The sequence below is a fragment of the Schistocerca gregaria genome, chromosome 8 (genome assembly GCF_023897955.1).
Source record: "Schistocerca gregaria isolate iqSchGreg1 chromosome 8, iqSchGreg1.2, whole genome shotgun sequence".
NCBI classification, from domain to species: Eukaryota; Metazoa; Arthropoda; class Insecta; order Orthoptera; family Acrididae; genus Schistocerca; species Schistocerca gregaria.
In genome coordinates this window covers 475,537,019-475,558,389 of record NC_064927.1, presented here as the reverse complement: position 1 = coordinate 475,558,389, position 21,371 = coordinate 475,537,019, and the positions used below count along the sequence as shown (strand labels likewise).

General features: G+C 44.0%; 1 protein-coding gene across 2 annotated transcripts in view; it reads right to left on the bottom strand.

Annotated features, from left to right (window-relative positions):
• Positions 1-21,371, bottom strand: part of LOC126284250 (uncharacterized) — a 151,286-nt gene that overhangs the window by 33,836 nt on the left and 96,079 nt on the right. For both annotated transcript variants that reach the window (XM_049983049.1, XM_049983048.1), the window contains exons 2-3: positions 18,713-18,880; positions 4,557-4,721 (exon numbers count right to left, since the gene is read on the bottom strand). In XM_049983049.1, the coding sequence (XP_049839006.1) occupies positions 4,557-4,721; positions 18,713-18,880 (333 nt within the window). The remainder of the gene's footprint in view (positions 1-4,556; positions 4,722-18,712; positions 18,881-21,371) is intronic.

Genomic DNA, 21,371 nt, shown 5'->3' with positions numbered 1-21,371 from the left:
CATCCAAGCTCTGTTTGACTCAATGCCCAGGCGTATGAAGGGAGTTATTACGGCCAGAGGTGGTTGTTCTGGGTACTGATTTCTCAGGATCTATGCACCCAAATTGCGTGAAAATGTAATCACATGTCAGTTCTAGTGTAATAAATTTGTCCAATGAATACCCGTTTATCATCTACATTTCTTCTTGGTGTAGCAATTTTAATGTCCAGTAGTGTAGTTTAATTATTAAATAAATTTTTTAGCCATTATTGGCATTGTCACCCGTGATGTAGGGCCGTTATTAGGACACTGTACCCACAGCTACAATTGTAACATATGAGGGGGCTTAGCCGACACGTGTAGCTGACCGTATGCACAGTTTGCAATGCCGTGTAGAGATCTGCGTACATAAGAAACCCCACACCATTAAAATCCTAAATGAAAAAACCAGATTTACAGCGGATGGCTATTTTTCACCGTATGACAGGAAGTTGTAGTTCTTGCACGTCCTGATATTCTGTCCCTGACCCTGTGACGTCCATGTCTCATGCACTGGTGTGTGCTTCTTCTTGGCTCTACTTTCCCGAGCTCATTGTGGCGTTCGCTTCTTTCATATTTCGGTACAGTGCTTCCAGTTTCTTTTGTTATGTACTGTATACCTTGTGCACCCTTATTTGAGAGCTGACATTTATAATTTAACTAATGGTTTACGGTGCACTCATTTTTATGCTCTACCTCTTTTCTAATTACATTGTTAACTCATCCTATTTCGGGTTATGCGGAACTTCTGTACGCCCTACCTCTGTCTCTGTACCACTCCATTGTAAACTGTACTTTCAGTCAGCGACACTTAGCAGACAAGCCCCGTCAGGTGTTCGTACTGCAGCTGGTAGCAGAGCGTGCTAACGTCACGGGCCATGTGTAGTCATCACAGCTTGATTATGTTTATATACAAGGCCTATTCGGAAAGTAAGGAACGATCGTTCGCGAAATGGAAACCACAGTGAAAATTCGATGAAGGTTTGCACAGATAAGATGGGCAGTGTCTCTACTAAGCCCATGGATAGCGTCACGTCGCTCTTTCTCACTTCTGATGCCCTATAAAACAATGTCTCCCACCAAGTACGGTGCTTTCCGAGAGATTTCGCCTGATGTCATGCAACCCCACATAACGTAATTGTCGTGCGTTTCTTTCTTCATGACACTTCTCGGCCGCACACTGCAGGTGCAATGAGTATGCTCCTGCAGCGTTTTCGGAGTGAAGTGTTACATCGGGTCTGTCTTGGTAGCGGGTTATATTCCGGCCTGGTCAGACACTTGCTGTTGTGTTGTCGTTACATTCGTGTCGTCATAACTGACATTACGGTTGAGATAGCTGCATGAACACCCCCCTAAAGATAATTAATTGGAGAATAAAGACGTGTTTGATCGCCCACCATACAGCCCAGACTTGGCTACCTTCCCATTCGGGAGGACGACGGTTCAATCCCGTCTCCAGCCATCCTGATTTAGGTTTTCCGTGATTTCCCTAAATCGTTTCAGGCAAATGCCGGGATGGTTCCTTTGAAAGGGCACGGCCGATTTCCTTTCCGACCCTTCCTTAACCCGAGCTTGCGCTCCGTCTCTAATGACCTCGTTGTCGACGGGACGTTAAACACTAACCACCACCACCACCTTGGCTCCCTCTGATATTCATCTCTGTCCAAATAAACGACTGGCTATGAATACAACATTTTGGCACAGACAACAAGCTCTAGACCAGCGTAGAAAACTGTCGGAAAACACATGAGGCTGACTTCTGTGAAGCGGTGATTGTAAAGTTGGTACAACGACAGATGTCTAAGTCAGAGCGCCGACTATGTATAAGAGTAGATAGAAGGTGTAGCAAACTATTGCAAATAACAAAGTTTTGATTTTCACTGTGGTTTCTATTTCGCGACCGATCGAACTATACTTCCCTTGTAACCCTTGTATTTTATGATGATGCCATTCATGGCTAAATATTTTATTTGTTTCTTTTTCTAAGTTTAACAAGACAGGCAAGTTATTTGTTACATACTTCTCAGGTCTTGCGAATCAACGCCACTACTTATACTGATGTGACTTACCACAAAGGTCTTACTCTTGGTACTGGACGTCATTTTTTTTTTTTCAGCTCAATTTGATGATGTTCGAAACTGCTTACCGAACTCATCACATAAATTTGAGATGGAAGACTGTTTTGGTTTCCACGTAGTCCTACTTACTTATGATGACGAAAATAAGCTGAAAACCGCTGTTCACGAAGTGAGCTTACTGTGCCAAGAATATCAGATGATGCCTACTACAAAGTGAAACGCATGCAGAGAAGTCACATATAAAATCAAAAACTGTCATTTATGGTTAGATAATTAAGCAATGAAAAAGTTTTAACTATCAAATATATTAACCAGAAAATTCAAATGAAGTTAAAAATATGTAAAATTCTGATACAGGCCTGAAAAGTAAGAAACAAGATGAGGAAATAAATTAGAAATACATTTCATAAAATTATTAAATTTCACCTACTTCTGTGTGACACTGAGACATGAATCCTTACGAAACGACAGAGAAATAAGACTAAGGCGTCGAAAATGATATTCCTAAGAACTATGAAATGATATACAAAATTAGGTAAAAATTGAATACATTAAAAAGGAGTTAAAAGTTAGAGCAATGTAAAAATTTCGTGTGACGAGGGCCTCCAATCGGGTAGACCGTTCGCCGGGTGCAAGTCTTCCGATCTGACGCCACTTCGGCTACTTGCGCGGCGATGGGGATGAAATGATGATGATTAGGACAACGCAACACCCAGACCCTGAGCGGAAAATATCTCCAAGCCAGCCGGGTATCGAACGCGGGCCCATAGGATCGACATCCCGTCGCGCTGTCCACCTTTTTTCTTTTGTTTTTCTAAAATAAATATCATTTTGTTCGCTTTTGTTCGTTACATCTGCTCGGGGCGGACGTCGTAAGACATTCGTTTAGGTTCGTTGTTGATCAATTAACTCAGGTTTTTTTTTTTTTTTTTTTTTTTTTTTTTTTTTTTTTTTTTTTTTTTTTTACAGAGGTCAGCTAACCCTCTGACCGAACACGCTGAGCTACCGTGCCGGCGACCACTCAGCTACCGGGGGCGGACAGTTACGGCAGTGAATGAATATACAATGACTACCGGCCTACTACCGATGTAAACCCATCCAGGCGATAGCAGCATCATCTCGCAAGGAATGACTCTTAGTCAGAAACACGCACGGTGCCTGTAGCAAGGCGCGAGTGTGCTGTCTGTGTGCAGAATGGGGAAGGCGCGACCTATCTGTGGTTGACCGCGGGCTCTCTGTGATGGCCCGGAGCCTCGGTACGAGCATTTCGGAAACTGCACGTTTTGTCGGTTGTTCGAGGATTGCTGTGGTATATGTCATCAACTGGTAGCGAAACCCAGGTTAAACCACCTCTAGACGTCATGGAGTTGGGCGGTCACCCTCAATTACAGAGGTCGGACGTCGTAGGCTGGGCAGACGGGTGAAACGGGACAGGCGGCGAACTGTGACGGAACTAACATCAGACTTTAATGCTGGCAGAGTACAAGTGTGTCTGAATAGACAGTGCACCGAACACTCCTAACGATGGGCCTCCGCGGCGAACGACCCATGCATGTGCCAATTTTAACTGCACGACATTGGCAACTACGACTGAAACAGGCAAGTGACCATTGGCGCAATCGAGAGCTCTTCATGAGCTGTTGAATATCGATACTTTCTTCAAGAAGCCTATAGGAGGGCGCAAATCCGTCGTCTTCCAGGAGAACAGCTTCTTGACACCTGTTCAACGGGACGGAAGGCAAGCTCGCAGCGTCTCCACTGTGCTCTGGGGAACATTCACGAGGGCATCCACGGACCCACTGGAGCTCGTGCAAGCCACCATGACGGCGAAGGAGTATCGTACACTTGTTGCAGACCACGTACACCTCTCGATGACGATCATGTTTCCCCGACGGTTATAGTATTTTTCAACAAGACAATGCGTCATGCCACAAGGCCAGCAGAGCGATGGAGTGGTTCGAGGAATACAGTGGCGAGTTCCGATTGATGCGTTGGCCCCCTAACTCACCAGATCTGAACCCGATCAAACACATCTGGGATGTGACTGAACGTGGCGTCAGAGATCGTCGCCCCCCCCCCCTCCCTCCCCCCTGGAATTGAGGAATTAGGTGACTTGTGTGTGCAGGTGCGGTCCCAACGCGCTCCATCGACCTCATTAGGTCTCACTGCTTTAATGCCACGACGCGTCACGCTATCTGTGCCAAAGGTGGGGATACCTGCTATTGGGTAGGTGACTGATCAGTGGTAGAGATACATGAAAGGAGCATATGGAAAGGCTGTCAGTACCCATCACAAGCTGTGAAACGTGAACATGTACAAGAGTTGGCAGAGTTGAGGAGACATGGTACGAAAAAGATGGGCTTAAAAAGAAGGATCTGGCGTTTCGCCCAATGCTTGAAACTGAAGGCGGTGGCGATGATTTCGGCGCCGTAGCGTAACGAGTAGCTGAGCAGTGGGTACCTTTATGGCGCGTCCGCTGGGGTCCAGGTAGGTGTAGGAGCCCCTGACGGAGCCGTCCGGAGCCCTTGCCTCGATGCGCGCCTGGTCGGCCATCATGTAGCCGAAGAGCGATCGCCCAGCCTCGTCCTGCGAGTGGAACTGCGTCATCTCCTCCTCTGCGGGCGCCTGCAGGACAGGGGAGGTGACAGCCTCAAGCTGAAGGCACTGGCCGTCAGCGACAGTTCCACTGCTACATAGTTACTCACACAGAACGCGTTTCCCCTTCCTGGGAAAGTAGTCTTAATTGTAATTGTATTCCTGACCCCATTGTTACCCAGTCATATACACTACCGGCCATTAAAATTGCTCCACCAAAAAGAAGTGCAAATGATAAACGGATGTTCATTGGACAAATATATTATACTAGAACTGACATGTGATTACATTTAGGTGCATAGATAGTGAGAAATCAGTACCCAGCACAACCACCTCTGGCTGTAATAACGCCCTTGATACACCGGGGCATTGAGTCAAACAGAGCTTGGATGCCGTGTACAGGTACAGCTGTACATGCAGCTTCAACACGATACCACAGTTCATCAAGAGTAGTACCTGGCGTATTGTGACGAACCAGTTGCTCGGCCACCATGGACCAGACGTTTTTAATTGGTGAGAGATCTGGAGAATGTGCTGTCCAGGACAGCAGTCGAACATTTTCTTTATCAAGAATAGCCCGTACGGGACCTGCAACATGCGGTCGTGCATTATCCTGCTGAAATTTAGGTCTTAGCAGGGATCGAATGGAAGGTAGATCCACGGGTCGTAACACATCTAAAATACAACGTCCATTGATCATAGTGCCGTCAATGCGAACAAGAGGGGACCGAGACGTGTAACCACTGGCACCCCATACCATCACGCCAGTATAGCGATGACGAATATACGCTTCCAATGTGCGTTCACCGCGATGTCGCCAAGCAGGGATGCGACCATCATGATACTGAAAACAGAACCTGGATTCATCCGAAAAAAAAATGACGTTTTGCCATTCGTGCACCCACGTTCGTCGTTGAGTACACCATCGCAGGCGCTCCTGTCTGTGATGCAGTGTCATGGGTAACCGCAGCCACGGTCTCCGAGTTGATAGTCGTTGCTGTTGCAAACGTCGTCGAACTGTTCGTGCAGATGGTTGTCGTCTTGCAAACGTCCCCATGAGTTGACTCAGAGATCGAGACGTGGCTGCACGATCCGTTACAGCCATGCGGATAACATGCTTGTCATCTCGACTGCTTGTGATACGAGGCCGTTGGGATCCAGAACGGCGTTCCGTATTACCCTCCTGAACCCACTGATTCTACATTCTGTTGAATGTCATTGGATCTCGACCAACGCGAGCAACAATGTCACGATACGATATACTGGAATCGCGATAGGCTACAATCCGACCTTTATCCAAGTCGGAAACGTGATGGTACACATTTCTCCTCCTTACTCGAGGCATCACAACAACGTTTCACCAGGCAACGCCGGTCAGCTGCTGTTTGTGTTTGAGAAATCGGTTGGAAACTTTCCTGATGTCAGCACGTTGTAGGCGTCGCCACCGGCGCCAACCTTGTGTGAATGCTCTGAAAAACTAATCATTTGCATATCAGAGCATCTTTTTTCTGTCGGTTACTTTTCGCGTCTGTAGCACATCATCTTCTTGGTGTAGCAGTTTTAATGGCCAGTCGTGTATTTGCTAACGGAAGTTGCCTTCTGCCCCTCACACATTAGGAGTATACGGTCATAAATAATATGCTTCAGTAATTATACGAAGCCAAAAAACGTTGATTTTAGTAAATGACAAACCATGGCATAACAGAAGATGTGTGGTTTTATACGAACATGCTCTCGCACCGTTAACAGTTAGCTTATAGTCAGCGTTAACAGTTTCATTTTACGATGTTTATTAAATAAACGCTCCGAATGGCATCTTGAGTAATATTATTTGCACAATAAGCTTCATTACGTAAAACATAGACAGTACAACATGAACATGAACATGAACGCAGCTGGAGGTTGCAGAATTCTGACTCCGCCTTTGCTGAGCATGTACTGAGTCAGGGTTACAACTACCAGCCAGTGTCCTACGTACTTCACTTAGCAAACAAAGGCCATAAACTCAACCTGCTGGAAGCCCTGTAAATTAACAAACATCTTTCTCATAGTCCAGATCTAATGCTAAATGACCAGACACAGCTCAACACGTAACCTCTCTTAAACTTCATGTAATCATCTCTGGTGTTCATTACTTCCCACACTTCCTACATATTCCCATTTTCCTGTATTCATTAAGTCCTTTTGTTTTATTGAAGTTGTCTACGTATTCCGTATAGACTGTAGTTTCAATATTTAAGGCTCTCTTTTAACTGGTACTTGTATTACTGTCCATGTTTAACACCTCTTGTAGTTGTTTCATCAAACACTGTTCATATTTTACTTGGTTCATGTATTTAATGCAAACTGTTACATAGCCACAGTTTTGAATATAATGTTAATGTTAAAGTGCAGTACCACCACACTCTCAAAGCGTACATTTACTGTATGTTCCCTCAAACGCCTCCGTTTTCCTGCATTTATTTATTTCTGTTTATCTTATTGATATTGCTTGAGTTCCTTGTGTATTCTGTAGTTACAATGGTAATTTTTTCTTCTTTTAATTGGTTTGTGTATCACTCTCCATGTTTTGCACCTTCTGATGAAGCCTTATCAAGTACTTCTTTTGTTTTATTTTATTAGGTTTGTTTATTAATAGAAACTGTTATACAGGCGTGCTGTTCCTATTGTGTGTTAACGTTTTTCCTGTCTACTCCATTTTCATTTATTTACTCTTCAATTTTTTACTTCTTCATTGCATTACCACCACACTGTCAAAGATGTTGCTTACTGTATTTTTCTGCTTCAGTCTAGACGTGTTACTTCTCTTCCAATGTTGTTTTCAAACACAGTAACTTCTTTGATGACAATACTCAGTAAATGACTGAAGATGGTTTTTAACACAATAAAAAAATATTGTAAAACAAAAGCAAACTGGTGCTTTTAATTTATTATGGACTGTAGAATTGCACTTTCAGAATCGGACGGCGCTGCTACGGCTCTCCAAGGGGATAAAAAACTACGAGAGCGTCTCCACACAACAGGTAGAAAGAGTTCATACGCTGCGGCTCACAATCTCAGTTCAAGGATGGACTCGCTTAATTATTGTAAAACTCGGGTGGGAAATAGTTGTCAGTTACACTGTTTGGCCCTTGTATCACCATCTACAGGCTCACTGGCTAAACTGAGACGTTTCTGTAGGTTTAGTGCGAGTGAGGGGTCCTTGCAACCTCTTTTCAGGTCTCCACAGTACTCGCCAACGATGGTCAGCATAGTTAGTGCAGAAGGACGATTCATCGCTGAAAATAATGCGAAACCATTCATCAGGAATCCATGCCTCCCGGTCACGACACTACACCAAATGCAACCGTTTGTGTTGTGGTGTTAACGGCAGGCTACATTCGGTAATTCCCGACTCCGGCTGCTTCTGATCTCTGACCACACTGAATGTCGCAAGGAGTTCACGTCCTGTTCTCGGATGCCAGGTGCAGATGCTGGGTGCACAATATGGCGATCCTTCGTTGAGGAGGTCACAAGTGGCCAAGTGAAACCCTGACAAGGAGCATGCCTCCGGTCACGTTCCCGTGCAGTCAAACATCAGACCTCTGTCACATCCGAATGCCCCACATTTCTGGGTACTGCACGATTGTACCAATCGGCCAAATAGAGAGGATGGTTAAGGCTCCTTGCAAACTCCTTCTAATGCTGATAATGCTATCTCACTCGTATATAGGGCACCTCCCTGTCCATCACAGTATCACACAACTGGGCGCTGTTCACATCCCTTGTGGTCTCTATCAAGCCTGGTAAAAACGTGAAACACAAACAACATTAACTCCCTCCGTTGCCGCTCTTCCTGTCACAGGCAACTGTAAGTCTTAATCACTTAAATAACCGTCGATGTTCTGTACGCATAAGGAACTACACTACTGGCCATTAAAATGGCTACACAAAGAAGAAATGTAGATGATAAACGGGTACTCATTGGAGAAATATATTATACTAGAACTGACATGTCATTATATTTTCTCGCAATTTGGGTGTTAGATCCTCAGAAATCAGTACGCAGAACAACCACCTCTGGCCATAATAACGGGCTTGATACGCCTGGGCATAGAGTCAAACAGAGCTTGGATGTCGTGTACAGGTACAGCTGCCCATGCACCTTCGACACGATACCACAGTTCGTCAAGAGTAGTGACTGGCGTATTGTGAAGAGCCAGTTGCTCGGCCACCATTGACCAGACGTTATCAATTGGTGAGAAATCTGGAGAATGTGCTCGCCAGGGCAGCAGATGCACATTTTCTGTATCCAGAAAGGGACGTACAGGACCTGCAACATGCGGTCGTGCATTATCCTGTTGAAATGTAGGGTTTCGTAGGGATCGAATGAAGGGTAGAGCCACGTCCACTGTTCAAAGTGCTGTCAATGCGAACAAGAGGTGACCGAGACGTGTAACCAATGGCACCTCATACCAGCATGCCGGGTGATACGCCAGTATGGCGATGACGAATACCCGCCTCCAATGTGCATTCACCGCGATGTCGCCAAACACGGATGCGACCATCATGATGCTGTAAACAGAACCTTGACTCATCCGAAAAAATTACGTATTGCCATTCGTGCACCCAGGTTCGTCGTTTAATACACCATCGCAGGCACTCCTGTCTGTGATGCAGCGTCAAGGGTAACCGCAGCCATGGTCTCCGAGCTGATAGTCCACGTTGCTGCAAACGTCGTCGAACTGTTCGTGCAGATGGATGTCGTCTTGCAAACGTCCCCATCTGTTGAGTCGGGGATCGAGACGTGGCTGCTCGATCCGTTACAGCCATGCGGATAAGATGCCTGTCATCTCGACTGCTAGTGATACGAGGCCATTGGGATCCAGCACGGCGTTCCGTATTACCCTCCTGAACCCACCGACTTCATATTCTGCTAAAAGTCAATGGATCTCGACAAACGCGAGCAGCAATGCCCCGATACGATAAACCGCAATCGCGATATGCTACAATCCCACCTTTATTCAAGTCGGAAACGTGATGGTATGCATTTCTTCTCCTTACACGAGGCATCACAGCAACGTTTCATAAGGCAACGCCGGTCAACTGCTGTTTGTGTATGAGAAATGGTTCAAATGGCTCCGAGCACTATGGGACTCAATTTCTGAGGTCATTAGTCCCCTAGAACGTAGAACTAGTTAAACCTAACTAACCTAAGGACATCACACACATCCATGCCCGAGGCAGGATTCGAACCTGCGACCATAGCAGTCTCACGGTTCCAGACTGCAGAGCCATAGAAGCGCACGGCCACTTCGGCCGGCTGTGTATGAGATATCGGCTGGAGACTTTTCTCATGTCGGCACGTTGTAGGTGTCGCCACCGGCGCCAACCTTGTGTGGATGCTCTGAAAAGCTAATCATTTGCATATCACAGCATCTTCTTCCTGTCGGTTATATTTCGCGTCTGTAGCACGTCATCTTCGTTGTGTAGCAATTTTAATGGCCAGTAGTGTACATTGACGTCCGACCTTGTCTTGTGGGTCTTTCAATTTTTTTGTCAGGCGCTATATTTTGAGTCAGTATTAATTCGAGACCTGAAATAGGAAGAACAAGAATAATCCGTTATAGAGTAGACGCGTCGAAGACAGATTTGTTAGAAGTGTTGTGAGAAAGTCGGTCCATCATTAAATGGAATCACAAATGAAGACGCTAGTGCGACCTACTCTACAATACTGCTCCTGCACTTGGAGTAGCCTGCTTACCAAATTGGCTTACCAGCAGACATCGAACCACGTCAGACACGCGCTGCTAGCACCGTAACAATTCATTGTAACCAAAATGAAAGTGTAAAACTAATGTTAAGCGACCTTAACAGGGGATAGTATGAAGAAAGACGGCGGTGTTCTGGTGACAAGCTGTTGAGAAACTTTAGAGAAGAGGTATTCGGAACAGACAGTGTGGCAGTTCTACTACCTCCGATATATATTTCGGTAGGGTTGTGAGTATAAAGTACAAAAGATTAGGGCACATAACGAGTCATTGTTCAAAACCTGTAAGAGATTTCCTTCCAGCATATGTATAACATATGAAGACATGCAGATCGAAGAGGTTAAATTTCTGGGATTACAACTCGATAATAAATTCAATTGGGAAGGGCATACCACAGAACTGCTTAAGCGCCTAAACAAGTCTGTATTTGCAGTGAGAATGATGTTAGGCGTAGGAGATATAAATAGAAAAAAACTTGCATACTTTGCTTGCTTTCATTCTATTATGTCATACGGGATCATATTTTGGGGTAGCTCATCAAATCTAGCAAATGTTTTTAGGGTGTACAACCATACGATACGAAAAGCGTGTGGCGTAAATTCAAGAACATCATGCTGAAATCTGTTCAAGGAACTTTGTATTCTAACCACTGCTTCTTAGTATATTTATTCCTTAACGAAATTTGTTGCCTGTAATACATCTCTACTTCCAACCAATAGCTCAATATATGATATCCATACTAGGAATAACAACAAACTGCTTAAAGACTTAAAATCACTTACCTTGGTCCGAAAAGGGGTCCAGTATTCGAGAACACACATTTTCAATAAATCGGCAGGAACCATTAAAAACTTGGTTTCAGATTAAGCACGATTTAAGCAGAGTTTGAAAGACTTTCTGATAGGCAACTCCTTCTACTCTATAGATGAATATCTTAACAGGTAGTGTTAGGCGAGCTTTAATAAAAATGTCTGTTAGATTTCAGTCTTGACAGCTCTTTGTCACTATAGTTAAGATTAGGTATTTTGTGTGTGATAAATTTATTAGTAGTGCATAACAATGTTTCATTCTGACAGCATGTTAATTTTGTAAATATTAGCTGTTCTGGTTTACTGTATTGTATTCACGTAGTTTGACAATCTGACAAATGATCGGGGTAGTAAATATTATATTAAAATGTTTTACGTTTTTTATGTTGTACTTTGTGACATGTTCCACAACCACGAGGATCATCTAATTTTTTTGGATCTATGGTACGAAAACTGAAGCTAATAGAATCTAATCTAATCTAATATGAAAAATTATTTTCTCCTTGCCATAACATCGAATGCAACAGAGGAGTAAATCTAAAATATCGAAACGATGCACCTCACACAACTGCTTACAGAACATACATGTTGCAAGTGGGAGGAAAATCACAGGCGCGTCACGCAATGCTGTAGGCACTTGTTCAGTAACAGTGCAGACGAACGTGACAGGGATGTAAGCTGCCGCTTTTACAGTCAACAATCCATCTATTACAGTCTTCTATGGATCGAAGCGAGCTACAGAATTCCTGTCCGTCTGAAATAGAAGCTGCAACTCGAGTGCCAATAATGTGTATGACGCGCGTAACAGTTTTAATGTGTTTAATAAGATTTTAGAGCCTGTAACAAAGATACTCGAAGAATCAGAGATGTGGTGTTACAGAAAGATGCTGTGAATTACGCGCGCAGGTCTTTGTAAAATTAGCGAGGAAACGAATATCCAGAAGACGGAAGAAGAAGAGACAGGATGATAGAATCTCTTGAGATATAAGGAAAAACCTTCCATCGTAGTAGACAAAGCCTAGAGTGCAAAAGTTATAGTGGAAAATACAGATTATAATACACAGAACAAATAATTGAGGGCGCTGGGTCTAGGTATACGAGTTACTCTCCGATGAAGAAGATGACGCAAAAGAGGTAACGGGAAGCATCAAGTCAGTCAAAGAGTCATGATCCAGAATAAAAGACAAAAACTGTAAAAGTAGCTTTAAGAACAGATGCTCAGCTCAGATTTCAGTCACAGATAAATAGCAGCGCCCAGCTGTCAAGTATTTGCACGGTATTTGAAAACCGTACAAAAACTGAAATGCAGGAAATGAAAAAAGTTGCACATCTTAATGTTGCCAAACGGTAACATTTCAGTATTCGGTGAAGAATGACCACCAGGCAGATGGTAATCATCATTTCAGAAACCGGTAGTGAGTAAAGAATCTACGAATATACTACAAGCTGTTGTGTACCGCTACTGTAGGGACGGAGAAGATAATACTACGCCAACTGCAGTGAGCACAGAATCATTTAAGCACACATTATCCCCGCGATCATTGTGTGACTGAAAGGGAAGGAAAGCTGTGGTTTGCAGAGCACTGATGTAGGTATAGATGCGGAACCGTTTTTGCACAGTAGCGAGTCAAGCAGTTGACATCCAGCCTCAGGTCACCAAAATTGGGAAGTTAAAATAAAGCATATTAAGACTTCTAATAAACTATGTTACAAGGTTCAGAAAGAGGGCACAACAACATCAGTAAGTGCCATATGTGGCATATTATAACATTCCTTGCCTCAGTCGTCCTATGTCATAGTTTGGCGATGTTTTTCCGACAGTAGTACCATTTATACATACATGTGTTGCTGAGGCAACATTTGTTATACATCTATAGCTGAAATGAATAAACAGCCACTGAAAAAATGTAATCCAGAATTCAAGAGTAGCAATATTGTAGGGTCCATATAATGCAAGAATACAGAATTTCTACTGTTTGTGTTTTCAAATGGAATAAGTAAATACCTACTGAGGATGCCGAGGACATGGTTGTATATTCTTGATTGTATAGTCTGCCTGTTATCTGAAGAGCGATAAGGCGAGTCCCTTCTCTCTCTACCACACTTCGTCGCAAGGAGCAACTACAGGCTGTTGTATAACGTTAATAGCTGACAAACCCTGTACTGACCGGGTATTTATTTTGCCAGTTTTGTAGTAGAAACGAAAACAAAAAAATGCACTTTGTTTGTAGTGCAATATCGAAAAAATTTCATTTCATGTGTTCGTGAACACACCTTTGAATTTATGAAACAGTCGTACAAAGAAATGGTATAATGAACAAATGTATACGTACAGTACCCAAATTAAGAAAGTATCTGTATGTTGAGTGCATGTGTTTCGAGTGTCTACGAGGTGATTTTTTTAACGTCTCTATTGGAACGCATCTTCATAGCTCTATATGTGGCTATTGTTTTCAGGTACTGCCACTTCAGCTGGGTAGGAGTATCTTAATATTAAAGAATAAATGTGTTAGAACTTCATACATTATGCGGATTTTTTTCACGTATCTCAGTGTTTATGGCGTAATATCTCCTGATCTGAATGTCACACAATGATATAATTTTGTAGGTGCATTTAGCGACATATGTGGATACTGCATGCGAAATTTATTGCAAATACAGTCAGTAGCACAAAATCAATACATTTAAACGTCATGCATGTTACAGCAGTTTCTCATGCATCTCATTGTGTTCACGGTGCCATATCTCCTGAAATATGATAGGTTATTGGGTGTTATTCCCACAGAAATTGTTGCCTGAGAATGAGGCATGTGTATACCAAGTCTGTTTGAAATCGGAAGTTCGTCCAGTGGTTTTGGTGGCGATGTGAAACAGATACGCACACACATATAAGGGTTATTCGGAAAATAAGGAACGATCGGTCGCGAAATGGAAACAACAGAGAAAATCCTATGACATTTTGCACAGGTGTATTGGTCAGTGTCTCTAGTATGCCCGTCGATCACGTTACGTCGTTCTTTTTATTTCTGAGCACACAGGGAACACACAAAGACACCTAGAACATTAGTGTCTCCAGCCAAGTACGAGGGCCTGGTGAGAAATTTCGCCTGAAGCTATGCAGCCAACGTTACATAACTGTCGTGCATTTTCTTCTACAATAAAATTCTCAGCCGAATTTGTCAGGGACAATGAAGATGCTCCTGCGTCGTTTTCAATTGCAAATATTTGATTACCCACAATACAGCCCGCAATTGCCTCCCTCTGAGTTTCATCTCTGCTCACATGAACCGTTGACTATGAAGAAGACGTTTTGGAACAGACAGCGAGCTGTAGACCAGCATAGCTGAAAATTGATTCTTGGTGCAGCTGTTCTGCAAGCGAAGTGTTCTTTTCGGAGAGGCCACTTCCCCCATCTCGAGGAATGCTCGCGCTTCAGTTTACAAACAGACTATACATCATCATCATCATCATCATTTAAGACTGATTATACCTTTCAGCGTTCAGTCTGGAGCATAACCCCCTTATAAAATTCCTCCACGATCCCCTATTCAGTGCTAACATTGGTGCCTGTTCTGATGTTAAACCTATTACTTCAAAATCATTCTTTACCGAATCCAGGTACATTCGCCCTGGTCTGCCCCGATTCCTCCTACACTCTACTGCTGAACCCATGAGTCTCTTGGGTAGCCTTGTTTCTCCCATACATGTAACATGACCCCACCATCTAAGCCTGTTCGTCCTGACAGCTACATCTATAGAGTTCATTCCCAGTTTTTCTTTGATTTCCTCATTGTGGACACCCTCCTGCCATTGTTCCCGCCTACTAGTACCTGCAATCATCCTAGCTACTTTCATATCTGTAACCTCAACCTTGTTGATAAGGTAACCTGAATCCACCCAGCTTTCACTCCCATACAACAAAGATGGTCGAAAGATTGAACGGTGCACAGATAACTTAGTCTTGGTACTGACTTCCTTCTTGCAGAAGAGAGTAGATTGTAGCTGAGCGCTCACTGCATTAGCTTTGCTACACCTCGCTTCCAGTTCTTTCACTATGTTGCCATCCTGTGAGAATATGCATCCTAAGTTCTTGAAACTGTTCACCTGTTCTAACTTTGTTCCTCCTATTTGGCACTCAATCCGTTTATATTTCTTTCCCACTGACATTACTTTCGTTTTGGAGATGCTAATCTTCATACCATAGTCCTTACATTTCTGATCTAGCTCTAAATTATTACTTTGCAAACTTTCAATCGAATCTGCAATCACAACTAAGTCATCCGCATATGCAAGACTGCTTATTTTGTGTTCACATATCTTAATCTCACCCAGCCAGTCTATTATTTTCAACAAATGATACATAAATAATATGAACAACAGTGGCGACAGGTTGCAGCCTTGTCTTACCCCTGAAACTACTCTGAACCATGAACTCAATTTACCGTCAACTCTAACTGCTGCCTGACTATCCATGTAAAGACCTCTAATTGCTTGCAAAAGTTTGCCTCCTATTCCATAATCTTGTAGAACAGACAATAACTTCCTCCTAGGAACCCGGTCATATGCCTTTTTTAGATCTATAAAGCATAGATACAATTCCCTGTTCCACTCTTAACACTTCTCCATTATTTGCCGTAAGCTAAAGATCTGGTCCTGACAACCTCTAAGAGGGCTAAACCCACACTGATTTTCATCCAATTGGTCCTCAACTAATACTCGCACTTTCCTTTCAACAGTACCTGAGAAGATTTTACCCACAACGCTGATTAAAGAGATACCACTTTAGTTGTTACAACCTTTTCTGTTTCCATGTTTAAAGTAATCACACATTACTGATTTTGTCCAGTCTGATGGAACCTGTCCCGACTCCCAGGCCATTTCAATTATCCTGTGTAGCCATTTAAGACCTGACATTCCACTGTATTTGATGAGTTCCGACTTAATTTCATCCATCCCAGCTGCTTTATTTGCACTGCAATCTATTGACCATTATCTCCACTTCCTCAAATGTGACCCTATTTCCATCATCATTCCTATCCCATTCTACCTCGAAATCTGAAACATTGCTGATCGTATTTTCACCTACATTGAGTAACTCTTCAAAATATTCCCTCCATCTGCCCAAGGCATCCACAGGATTCACCAGCAGTTTTCCTGACCTGTCCAAAATAATTGTCATTTCCTTCTTACCTCCCTTTCGAAGACTGCTAATTACACTCCAGAATGGTTTTCCAGCAGCTTGACCCATAGTCTCCACCTTGTTTCCAAAGTCTTTCCAAGATTTCTTCTTGGATGCTGCAATTATCTGTTTGGTTTTGTTTCTTTCTTCAACATAACTTTCTCTGTCTACCTGAGTTCTAGTATGTAGCCATTTTTGATACGCTTTCTTTTTCCTTTTACAGGCTGCCTTGACTGCGTCATTCCACCAAGCTGTTCGCTTCTTCCTACTTTTACACACTACTGTTCCAAGACATTCTTTAGCCACTACCAGTACTGTGTCCCTGTACCTTGTCCATTCCTTTTCCAATGACTGTAAATGACTACATTCAACTAACTGGTACCTTTCTGAGATCGCTGTTATGTACTTGTGCCTGATTTCCTTATCCTGAAGTTTCTCCACTCTTATCCTCCTACATGTGGACCTGACCACCTGCACTTTCGGCCTCACAATCCCAATTTCACTGCGGATTAAATAATGATCAGTGTCATCAAAGAATCCCCTGAATACACGTGTGTCCCCCCAGCCTTCCTGAATTCCTGATCTGTTATTATATAGTCAATGACAGATCTGGTTCCCCTGCCTTCCCAAGTATACCGGTGAATGTTCTTATGTTTAAAAAAGGAGTTTGTGATTACCAAGCCCATACTGGAACAGAAATCCAAGAGTTGTTTCCCGTTCCTGTACGGTCACAGTGCTTTAAAGTTCTATGACGTTTTGGGAGCTTGGTATATGAACATAGCTTGGTACGCTGCTGACCATTAAAATTGCTACAAAACGAAGATGATGTGCTACAGACGCGAAATTTAGCCGACAGGAATAAGATGCTATGTTATGTAAATGATAGGCTTTTCACAGCATTCACACAATGTTGACGCCGATGGCGACACGTACAACGTGCTGACATGAGGAAAGTTTCCAACGGAATTCTCATACACAAACAGCAGTTGACCGGGGTTGCCTGGTGAAACGTTGTTGTGATACCTCATGTAAGGAGGAGAAATGCGTACCATCACGTTTCCGACTTTGATAAAGGTCGCATTGTAGCCTATCGCGATTGCGGTTTATCGTATCGCGACATTGCTGTTCGCGTTGGGCGAGATCCAATGACTGTAAGCAGAAAATAGGAATCGGTGGGTTCAGGAGGGTAATACGGAACTCCGTGCTGGATCCAAACGGCCTCATATCACTAGCAGTCGAGATGACAGGCATCTTATCCGCATGGCTGTAACAGACCGTGCAGCCACGTCTCGATCCCCGAGTCACCAGATGGGGACGTTTGCAAGACAACAACCATCTGCACGAACAGTTCGACGACGTTTGCAGCAGCATGGACTGTCAGCTCGGAGACCATGGCTACAGTTACCCTTGACACTCCATCACAGACAGGAGCGCGTGCGATGGTGTACTCAACGACGAACCTGAGTGCACGAATGGCAAAAGGTCATTTTTTCGGATGAATCCAAGTTCTGCTTACAGCATCATGATGGTCGCATCCGTGTTTGGCGACATCGCGGTGAACGCACATTGGAAGGGTGTATTCGTCATCGCCATATTGGCATATCACCCGGCGTGATGGTATAGGGTGCCATTGGTTACACGTCTCGGTCACCTCTTGTTCGCATTGACGGCACTTTGAACAGTGGACGTTACATTTCAGATGATTTCTACCCTCCATTCCATCCCTGCGAAACCCGACATTTCAGCAGGATAATGCACGACCGCATGTTGTAGGTCCTGTACGCGCCTTTCTGGATACAGAAAATGTTCGACTGCTACCCTGACCAGCACATTCTCCAGATCTCTCACCAATTTCAAACGTCTGATCAATGGTGTCCGAGCAACTGGCTCGTCACAATATGCGAGTCACTACTCTTGATGAACTGTGGTACCGTGTTGAAGCTGCATGGGCAGCTGTACCTGTACACACCATCCAAGCTCTCATTGACTCAATGTCCAGGCGTATCAAGGCCGTTATTACGGCCAGAGGTGGTTGTTCTGGGTACTGATTTCTCAGGATCTACGCAACCAAATTGCGTTAAAATGTAATCAAATGTCAGTTCTAGTATAATACATTTGTCCAATGACTACCCTTTTACCATCTGCATTTCTTCCTGGTGCTGCAGTTTTAATAGCCAATAGTGTATATGAATGTAGGACTTCAACATTTAATGACATCCACCAGTAGTTGTTTCTTTTGTCTGTATTAACCCTCGAGTACAGCCCCGTGGACCGCCTCCTCACCTGCTGTTGGCTGTCGCCTGGTTGCGTGCTGCCTCTGATGAGCGACACCGCTTCAGGCTGGGGGCCGTACAGCTGTGGGCTGACTGCACTGGGAGCGGCTCGCACCAGCTGCAGCGGGTACGGTAGGTCGAACTGCGCATGCGCCCCAGCCACTGCCAGCAGCACCACCTTTAGCAATAAGAATAAGCAAGTAAATAAAGTGATTAAAATAAATAAATTGTGAATATATAAATTATACAGAGACACAAAAGACTACCAGTATCACATGGCGAATCATCTAAAGCCTGCACAGCAAATCTTACGGTTTACATAGAGTGGCAGTCAGAGGTTTGCGTTGTTAGGCAACATACTTATTGCAATAGTACTGATAAACTGCATTTTTTTATGTAAACGTATACTTTTTTAATGAATCACTGGCTATTTACATTAACAGATATAACTTGGGTAAATAAGGATGTCAGTTGCGTTTCTTGCAGGAGTCTAGTGTGAGTCGCTTACGAGATATCGTATTCTGAAAAGTTCCCACACTTCAAGGAATGTACAGAACTTACATAAATGAGCTAATATAGCACCGTGATGCCTACAGACGTTAAAGTAACATCTGGCGTGCCACAGAAGAGTGTTATGGGACCATTGCTTTGCACAACATATATAAATGACCTAGTAGATAGTGTCGGAAGTTCCATGCGGCTTTTCGCCGATGATGCTGTAGTATACAGAGAAGTTGCAGCATTAGAAAATTGTAGCGAAATGCAGGAAGATCTGCAGCGGATAGGCACTTGGTGCAGGGAGTGGCAACTGACCCTTAACACAGACAAATGTAATGTATAGCGAATACATAGAGAGAAGGATCACTTGTTATATGATTACATGATACAACAAACACTGGTAGCAGTCACTTCTGTAAAATATCTGGGAGTATGCGTGAGGAACGATTTGAAGTGGAATGATCATATAAAATTAATTGTTGGCAAGGCGGGTGCCAGGTTGAGATTCATTGGGAGAGTCCTTAGAAAATGTAGTCCATCAACAAAGGAAGTGGCTTACACAACACTCGTTCGACCTGTACTTGAGTATTGCTCGTCATTGTGGGATCAGTACCAGGCAGGGTCGACAGAGGAGATAGAGAAGATCCAAAGAAAAGCGGCACGTTTCGTCACAGGGTTAATTGGTAAGCATGATAGCGTTACGGAGATATTTAGCAAACTCAAGTGGCAGACTCTGCAAGAGAGGCGCTCTGCATCGCGGTGTAGCTTGCTGTCCAGGTTTCGAGAGGGTGCTTTGCTGGATGAGGTATCGAATATATTGCTGCCTGCTACTTATACCTCCAGAGGAGATCACGAATGTAAATTTAGAGAGATTCGAGCGCGCACGGAGGCTTTCCGGCAGTCGTTCTTCCCGCGAACCATACGCGACTGGAACAGGAAAGGGAGGTAATGACAGTGGCACGTAAAGTGCCCTCCGCCTCACACCGTTGGGGTGTTTTACTGAGTATAAATGTAGATGTAGATGACACTTCTACATTACCTGTGGTAGGACACACTACAGACCAACACAAGTGCGTACATGAGGTGTGTGGATTCTGACCAGTAACGATAAAACTGACCACCGCACGTCGTTTTCAAAATGCCTGCCGGACGCGTCAATACGAGCTTCCACTCTGGTGTGGAACTACTGCTGCACATCTGCCAACATTTCAGTGGATAAGCTGCAGTAATATGTCTTTGCAAACACTATCTGACCAAAAATATCCGAGCATCCACAAAAACATGTTTTTCATATTAGGAGCATTGTGCTGCCACCTACTGCCAAGTCTCCATATCAGAGACCTCAGTAGTCAATAGATATCGTGAGAGAGCAGAATGGGGTGCTCCGCAGAACTTACGGACTTCGAACGTGGTCAGGTGATTGGGTGTCACTTCTGTCATACGTCTGTACGCGAGTTTTCCACACTCCTAAACATCCCTAGGTCCACTGTTTCCGATGTGATTGTGAAGTGGAAATGTGAAGGAACGCGTAAAGCAGAAAATCGTACAGGTCGACCTCGTCTGTTGACTGACAGAGAACGATGACAGTTGAAGAAGGTCTTAATGTGTAATAGGCAGACATCTATCCAGACCATCACACAGAAATTCCAAACTGCATCAGGACGGACTACAAGTACTATGACAGTTAGGCGGGAGGTGAGAAAACTTGGATTTCATGATCGAGCTGCTGCTCGTAAGCCACCCATCACACCAGTAAACGCCAAACGACGCCTCGTTTAGTGCAAGGAGCGTAAACGTTGGCCGATTGAACAGTGGAAAAACGTTGTGTCGAGTGACGAATCACGGTGCACAATGTTGCGATCCGATGGCAGGGTGAGGGTATGGCGAATGCCCGGTGAACGTCATCTGCGAGCGTGTGTAGCGCCAACAGTAAAATTCGGAAGCGGTGGTGTTATGGTGCGATCGTGTTTTTCATGGAGGGGGCTTGTACGCCTTGTTGTTTTGCATGGTACTATCATAGCACAGGCCTACACTGATGCTGTAAGCACTTTCGTGCTTGCCACTGTGTAAGTAGGCTGTTTAGGTTTTCTTATTGGTAACGCCGCTTAGCGCTCGGTATGAAAAATCACTGTCTGTGCTGTGCGCAGTCTGTATTTAGTTTGCATTGTTGT